Here is a 7,472-nt window from a genome sequence, read left to right as displayed (position 1 = left end):
AAGCCAAAGTCCTTTAACAGCAAGGAGATGCGATGAGGCCTTACAGATGGGACTGGCATCCTGGCTTCAGGCGGTACCCCTGCCATGGATGGGCTGGGAGACTCTGGCAGGTGAATGAACTCCCTAAGCCTCGGTTTCTTCACCTGCACAGCGGGATGAGCGTGGCGTCTGCCTCCCAGGGCTGCTGCGCAGAGCGAGCGAGCGTGTGTGCCGCGCGCCGCAGAGTGACACACATTCACCACAGGGTCACGAGGTTCTGACTCTGTTCCTGCCGTCACCGTTCCTCCACTCACCCCAGAGCAGGGCCACAACCAAGGAGGCGGCTTTTGAGCGTGGGAGAAGATGTCCTCATTCCCTGAGTGTCAGTTAGCCAGAAAGCTGCGCACTTTCCGAACACCAGTCTTCCTGTGTGCCCCTGGGGCCTGGTGACGTGGCAGTCATGCAGACCTCCCACATGAAGAGCGTGAGGCTCGGAGGGATCGAGGGCTGGGCCCACGTGGTAAGCCGGGGCTCCAGCTTGTGCCTACGTGACCACAGAGGCTGTGGCCTCTTCTCCGAGTCCCCTTCAACAGTGCCGGACTGGGGTGAGAGAAGACCATGCACAGGGCCACAGGCCTCTTCCAGCACAGGGGGAGTGGAGTGGTGGGGCTGTGCAAGCTCTTGGCCGCCTCTGGGATCTTGGCACCAAACAGATGCCCTTGGGGCGGCTCAGTGTGGCAGGGCTGTGCAGCCAGAAACACGACGCCTCCTGCCCTACTACCTCCCTGTTACTGAGTACCTGGTTCTCACCGGACAAGGTCGGGGGGTGGGAGGGAGGGAGAGTGGAGAGACACCCCCCCATCTTGCCTCTGGGCCCCCTTTCTACCTGGGGCTGTCACCTGGCCCAGGTGGCACGGGACCCACGTGCTTCTGCCAACTAGGGGAGCCCGGCTGGCTCTTAGTTCCTCAAAGCCTCTTCCACCCACGAGGTCAGGGTAGCCCCTCTGCTGTGGGTCACTGTGAGAGCCCAGAGGGGCTCCCTAAAGGGAGCACGAGGTGGCCCCACACCCTTCTTCTAGAGGCTTCTCTGCGGCCACCCTGCCTCCTGCCAGAGGGGTTCACCATCCCTCCTGCTCTCACATCGTATCACCGGCCCAGATGTCCAAGTCGACGCTTCTAGTAAACACGGCTCCCGGCCTGCCTATCCAGGCCCTTGGCTGGGCACTTCAGCCACAATCCCAGAGGACCGGCACTGCCAGGCGGAGCCCAGGCAGGCTGGGTGGAACCGGTAGGTGGACAAACAACAACCCAGCTTGAAGGGCAAGTCTACTGAAGAGCACTGCAGACAAAGGGGACGGCATCTGAAACGGCAACGAGCAGGAAAGGGGACGCCCAAGTGGTCAGCTCTTGCGTGGGGTCGAGTTTAGCAGAGAGGGCATAGAGACTGAACAGGGAGGCAAAGGGCGGGCTCTGAGGCCCCTTGCTTGCTTGGATGGACACCCGAGGAGCCCGGAGCTGTGCTGGGGCCGCAGGGGCTCAAAGGCCCTCGGATGCTGCTCCTTGCTGGACAGGGCCCTGGTGGGACTGGGCGCACGGCCAGGTCCTGCCGCCAAGCTTCATCCAGCTCTGCCCTGGCCTTGCTGCACAGGCTGGCAAGCCCTGACCCTCGGAGGGCTGGGCTGTTCCATCTGTGCAACGTGCTGCCTGGGCAGTGGTGTGGCTCAGGAAGCAGGGCCCATGGGAGAAAGGAGGGGTGGCCTGGGGTCAGGCAGAGGGGCGCTCGTGGCGTGAGTGGCCGACAGATGGCGACGTGACTAGTTGAAGGCCCGGAAGGTGAGGAGGGGGAGGGTGGAGGGCACCAATATGAAGCGGTAGATCATCTTTAGGTCCTCTTGCACAGGTGTCTCCACCAGGAAGTGCTTCAGCACCTAGGACAGAGGCGCGGGTTCTGCCTGGCCCAGCCTCCCCTGCCTTCCAGGGCCCCGAGGCTGAGGTTGGCGCCCCGGGAGCAGAAGCCTGGGGTTCCCAACCGGGCTGCCCGCCCACACCCCACCCAGGCCCACTCACATGGTGCAGCAGAAGCAGCATCTCCACTTCTGCCACGCGCCGCCCCAGGCACTGGCGCACGCCAAAGCCGAAGGCCAGGTGTGGGAACCTGGTGCCAGCGGCCCGGTTGTCCAGCCAGCGCTGGGGATCATAGCGCTCGGGCCTGGCAAACACGGCGGGGTTTCGACCCAAGGAGTACAGTACCACCTGCACCAATGTCTGAAGACAGGTGGGGAGGAGCGGGGTCAGCTGCCCCGCGGGGGAAGGTCAGGGGGCGGGGTGTCTGCCAGAGGAGTCCTGGGGCCTCACTCACCCCGGCCGGGATGTGGTAGTTCTGCAGCACCATGTCTGAGCTCACGTGTCGCTCCAAGAAGACACCCACGGGGTACAGCCTGGGCACAGGGGCGGCCCATGGGGTCTTCAGCTGGGACGGGGCCCTGGCTGCCCTTCTGCAGCCTTCCTAGCCCAGCGCCCACGGCCCGAGCGCAGCTCCCCCAAAACCCTCACAGGTGGCTCCTGGCCCTGGGAGCCCAGATCCTGAGGAGCTGCTTCCTTGCCCCTCCTGAGTCAGCCAGACCTCCCTGCCCCCCCCCGCCACCCCCCGCCGGCCTGAGCAGCCCCGGGCTAATGAGGACCTGACCAACCAGGGCCCCGGGACACTGGGGTGGGACCCCAGAGGAAGACGCACTGCCATCCCTCTAGGGAGAGGAAGAGGAGGTGCAGGGGGATGCATCCTTGGGCAAAGCAGCTCATCAGCCCCAGGAAACGTCTGCAAGCCCCGGTGAGCAGGCTGTCCAGACAGCGGGGCCAGGGCAGCCGGGGTAGCCCAGGCCTATCGCGCCTACCTCAAGGTCTCCTTGAGGGCCGCCCGCAGCAGGGGCAGCTCCGTGATGGCCCTCCGGGGATCTCCTGAGATCCTGGCCTCGGCCCCCAGGCTCTCCTGGCGCAGGGCCTCCTGCACGTCCGGGTTCCGAGCCAGCTCGAAGAGAGTCATCAACACGGGGATGGCCGTCTGCACGGACCACGGGGCCAGGGCTCAGGGCTTAGACCTCGGCCCAGGCCGAGCCCATCCCACCAGGGCACCCCTCCCAGAAAGATGGCCATCCCTGGGCCAGGGGACCTGCGCGCCCAGAGATGACAAAGCCCAGAGCCTTGAACCTCGAGATCCTAAAACCACCTCGTCTACGTCCCGTGAATCCCTCAGGGAAGGTGTCCCCAACCTCATTGAAGACCGGGCCTCCTCTGGCCACATCGGAGCCAGGTTCCCACCCTCTTCTGGGTGCACCAGGGGCTCACTCTTGCCCCCTGCCCAGCGGGGAGGCTTCAGGAGCCCCGGGTCTGCCTGTTCTCATGGGTCCCCTCGTCTGGGCATCCACAGGCAGGTCCCAACCCGGGGTCCTAACAGGAACCGGCCACCCCGGGCCCCAACCGTGTCCTCCTCCTGCATCATTTCCCGGTGCGGGGAGAGGTGTCCGCCAGCCCAGCCTGAGAGCGGGCAGGCTCGATCTCTCCTAAAAGCCGTCCCCAAGGCAACGCGCCCCCGCATCTCCTGACGTGCAGATGTGGCCTCCCTGCTGCTCCCTGAGTTTTAGTCCATGTGGCCCGTGAGGGAGCCGAAGTCTGAGCCAGAGGCTCCCCACGCTGGCTTCCTCTAGCCTTGGATACCCGCCTGGTGCCCACAGCCCTTCCTGACAGGGGCCCTGTCCCTGCCCGCCCTCCTCTGCCCACGTGCCCTGTCCCCTGCCCCCCCATCTCAGCCGCACGGCCCTTCCTCGCTGTCTGCTCTTGCAGGCCTGGCCCGCTGCCCTCCCAGCCTCCTCTTCTTGGCCTGTCTTGACCAGCTTCTGTGTGGTCCTTCCACACTCAGCAGAAAGCCCTCTTTCTCCAGGAAGCCTTCCCAGAGCTGCCTCCTGAGGCACAGGCCCTGCCCTGAGCGCTGTCCCCTGTGGCTACAGCACAGCCCGCGCTCAGGGAGTGTCTCCACCACGGGTCTGTGCCTGTGCTCAGCATCCTGGGTGCCTGGCCCAGAGCAGGCCCTCAGAGCTGCCGGCAGATGGGGGCTGGCTCTAGAGGCAGGCGGCTTCAGCGGCACCCGCACCCCGGGGCACCCCGCCCCCTGTGCTGGTCGCGGCCACCTGCCCTCCCTCACACACTGGAGCCCCGTGCTGTCCTTCCCGTCTGTCTGTCACCACCAAAGGCTCTTGAGTGACAGTCAAATGCACTCTGTCCCTGGGAAGGGTCCCCTGTGTGCCCTCCAGCTGCACCTCAGCCCTTTCCCCCTGCTAGGACCCAGATGGTCCGCAGGGGTCTCTGTGCTGCATGTCCCCGAGCCTGGTCCATGCTGCACTCTGCCTGGACCGTGGTCTCCCATGTGAGGCACACACACTCCCGCCCTTTGGGACTGGGCTCGCGTGTTCCCCCTTCTCGGTGCAGACGCTGGAGGCATAGATTGGGGACGGGGCGGGCAGGAGACATCTGCCACGGGAGGAGGCGGCCTGGAGGCAGGAGGGCTGCTATTCTACGGGAAGGGCTGGGAGCTGGCCTGACCGTGTCCACACTCCCGGCAGTGAGGTCGATGGAGTTGGCCTTGATGGCATCCGGGGTCATGTCTGCGCGTGTCAGCAGCTCCGCCACGATGCCGCTGTAGCGCCACGGGTGGCCGAGGGCCAGCTCCTGATAGATTCTCTGGATGGCTCTGTTGGCTGCGGGACACAGAGACACGGAGGCCCTGGGTCTGGTGCTGGGAAGCGCTTCGTGTTGCCGTCCTCCTACCCTTCGGCCCTCAGTACCCCCAGGTCTCCAGGGGCTACCCCCAGTTCTCAGACCAGCCCCGTCCGGCGTCACGGCCGGCTCTCTCGGGGACCGTGAAGAAGCCGCAAGCCCTGCGCTGGCCTCCGCGCCCCGGACTGTGGCTCCTGGAGGGAAGCTGGGGTCCTCGGTCGCAGCGCGGCCCGGTCCCCGGCCCTCACCGTACTGGAAGATGTAGTCCCAGGCCTCAAAGTGCGCCCTCCACACGCTGCCGCTCGCCCAGCGAGACAGGCTCCGGGGCAGGAACAGGAGCTGCACGGTGGACTTGAACATGACCTCCAGCGCCTGGATGAAGCTCCGGCTATGGGGGTCCGGGTGCTCGGCAAACAGGCCCAGCCGCTCTCCGTACAGGACCAAGTTGCTGGCTGCGGGGGGAGGGGGCTCCTGAGCCCGAGGCCGCCCAGGGCCGCACGACCGCCTCCCCGCGCCCGCCCCGGCCTGCGGCGGCCCCCCTGCGCCGCACCCTCCTCGGGAGCCCACACCTTCGATGGTGTAGTGGAAGACGCTGGGCCGGATGTCCAGGGTCAGGCTCCTGCGGGCGTTCTGCGCCGCCTTCGCCTGCAGGCCCCGGGAGAAGTCCCTGGCCACCTGGGCCACCAAGGGCGTGTACTTCTGCACAGCCTGCAGCGACAGCACCTCGGGGTTCAGCCGCAGTCGGTCCTGACGCCACTGCGGCCCGTTTCTGTCGAGCGGGGAGCAGAGCGTCAGGGCGTCCAGGGTCCGCAGCTGGCCCCGCCCCGGACCCCACCTGCCTGTCCCCAGAGGGGCAGGGGCGAGGCGGGGCGCCGCCTATGGCATCCTCAAGGGCAGGGCGCGTGCGCTTGGGCCTGAGCCGCACCACTTGCTTCATATGCTTCGCCCAGGTCGAGACGGGCGCCCCTGCCTGAGCCTGCTGCGGGGCTTTGTGCAAACGGGCAGGCCCCGTGCCTGGCACACCTGGCTCCCGTCCAGGCCCTCTCTGGGGCTGGAGGCTTTTTCTACCAGGAAGGAGGCTGAGCCCCCAGGCAGGGGTGGCCCAGCTTGCTCACACCACGCCCCAGAGAGGGCCAGGCCCCCGGAGATCCTCCTCCCCGGCTCCCGCGGTGCGGCCTGTGTGCCAGCCCCCCTGCTCCCCTCCCCACAGAGCCTCCTGCTCCCCCGTGGCGGGAACCAAATCGAGTCTCTCTGTCAGTCTCCACGCAGAGCCCAGTGCCCACGGGGGCTCTCTGCAGGGCCTCCAGCGGAGCCGGGAGCTGGATGGGGGGAGAAGTGCCACCCGCACGCAAGCCCCTTGGAGGCCTGGGCAGGCCTCAGCCTTCTTCCCCTGGGCCTGCAAGAAGGGGCCAGCTCGGGTCCCCACCGTGCCCTGCTCCCCTCCCCGGTCCCAGGGCACACACGACCCCCAGGGCACGGGCACACATCCAGAGCCGGTGGTCGCCCTCTCTCCACCCACCCAGACAGGCCCCGGGCAGGCCAACGTGGCGGTCTCGCCCGTCTCGCCTCCTCTCTGCGGCCAGGCTGCCCACGCCCCTCCCGCCGCATCCCCACTCACCCTCACAGCAGGAACACGCCACATTTGAGCCCACGGTCCCGTCGGTAGGCCAGCCAGGGCTCCGGGCACATCCGCCGCGGGTGAAAGCCCTCCACCTGCTGCAGCCGCTCCACGTCCTCGGGCAGCATCACGAACACCATGTGTCTCCCTCCCACGTCATACCTGTGGGACAAAGCTCCCAGCCCTGCCGTGGGGCCGTGTCCTCCCCCCCCCCCGGGTCCCACTCTGCAGAACCAGCGTGACGCTGGCCCGGAGCAGGCGGGCCCTCCCGCCGCCCCACTGAAGCCTCCCCTCCTCCGGGGTCTGCGCTCTGTGCTCCTGGAAGCAGAGGGAGCCGCGCAGGGCTCCATGCTCTGGAAGGGCCCCAGTAGGCAGCCTCAAAGGCACAGCCCTGCCCGCTGAGCCCCCTCCCCGCCCCTCCGCCACTCCCCGGTGCCCCTGCAGGGAGGTGGGGCAACCCTGTGGCCAGCAGGGACTCCGCCACCAGCAGGGACAGAAAGTGAGGGTTCTTCCCGCCGAGGTGGGCAGGGAGAGCTTTACCTGAAAATGGGCCCCAGCTCCTGGAAGGCCTGGTGCATGTCCAGATGTAAGTTCTCAGAGCCCTGCTCCTTCCAGATCTGCAGCAGCCGCAGCCACTTGTTTCCGGGACAGCGGGGCATGGCTTCGAAGGGCAGCACCGCCTTGGGGCCCGGAGCGGCTGTGGTGCCCAGGGTGCGCGCCCTGTGCAGGGACAGCCAGGGCCCTGCCACCCGCATTCCGGCCTTTGCCCGCAGCGCCATCCTGCTGCACCCCTGCGCCTCGGGCCCCATTCTTTTATCTCGCGCGGCTTGTTGGCCCGGCCCACTGCATCACGTCAGAAGAGGAAGCGTCCCTGGGCCAGGCCAGGAAGCCCGGGGCAGCGGTCAGGGCTGCAGGCCTCCAGCGGCGAGAGAAAAGAGATGGACAGGTGCCCAGTCGGGCAGTGACGCAGGTCGGGCAGCGGGTGGCTGTCGTGAGCGGGGGCAGGGACCCAAGGGAGTGGGGGTGGGGGCAAGAGGCCCCCCTCCCCTCTGCAGTGTGGGAAAGGGGTGAGATAGATGGGTGCCTTATCTGAGCAAGGGATCAAAGG

At 67.2% G+C, this 7,472-nt stretch overlaps 1 protein-coding gene across 2 annotated transcripts; it reads right to left on the bottom strand.

Annotated features, from left to right (window-relative positions):
- Positions 1-1,319: 1,319 nt before the first annotated feature.
- Positions 1,320-7,143, bottom strand: LOC130853735 (cytochrome P450 11B1, mitochondrial-like). Of its 2 annotated transcripts, XM_057736033.1 has the most exons (9): positions 6,905-7,143; positions 6,371-6,526; positions 5,316-5,515; positions 4,995-5,198; positions 4,573-4,727; positions 2,871-3,037; positions 2,339-2,417; positions 2,047-2,244; positions 1,320-1,907 (listed from the first exon to the last, which is right to left on the bottom strand). In XM_057736033.1, the coding sequence occupies exons 1-9, from the start codon at positions 7,141-7,143 to the stop codon at positions 1,794-1,796; spliced, it is 1,512 nt and encodes a 503-aa protein (XP_057592016.1). In that variant the 3' UTR covers positions 1,320-1,793. The 2 variants fall into 2 exon arrangements, with proteins under 2 accessions (XP_057592016.1, XP_057592017.1); XM_057736034.1 differs by lacking the exon at positions 2,047-2,244.
- Positions 7,144-7,472: the final 329 nt, after the last annotated feature.

Source organism: Hippopotamus amphibius, chromosome 5 (genome assembly GCF_030028045.1).
Source record: "Hippopotamus amphibius kiboko isolate mHipAmp2 chromosome 5, mHipAmp2.hap2, whole genome shotgun sequence".
In the NCBI taxonomy this organism is placed as follows: domain Eukaryota; kingdom Metazoa; phylum Chordata; class Mammalia; order Artiodactyla; family Hippopotamidae; genus Hippopotamus; species Hippopotamus amphibius.
This window is presented reverse-complemented; position numbering and strand designations above follow the sequence as displayed.

Bases quoted from the DNA above. Each gene is read 5' to 3' on its own strand.
- LOC130853735 (XM_057736033.1), bottom strand. From the start codon at position 7,143: ATGGCGCTGCGGGCAAAGGCCGGAATGCGGGTGGCAGGGCCCTGGCTG. The intron at 2,245-2,338 runs GTGAGTGAGGCC...ACCTGTCTTCAG, and splicing joins ACTACCACATCCCGGCCGGG to ACATTGGTGCAGGTGGTACT. The intron at 1,908-2,046 runs GTGAGTGGGCCT...CCTCTGTCCTAG, and splicing joins TGCTGCTTCTGCTGCACCAT to GTGCTGAAGCACTTCCTGGT.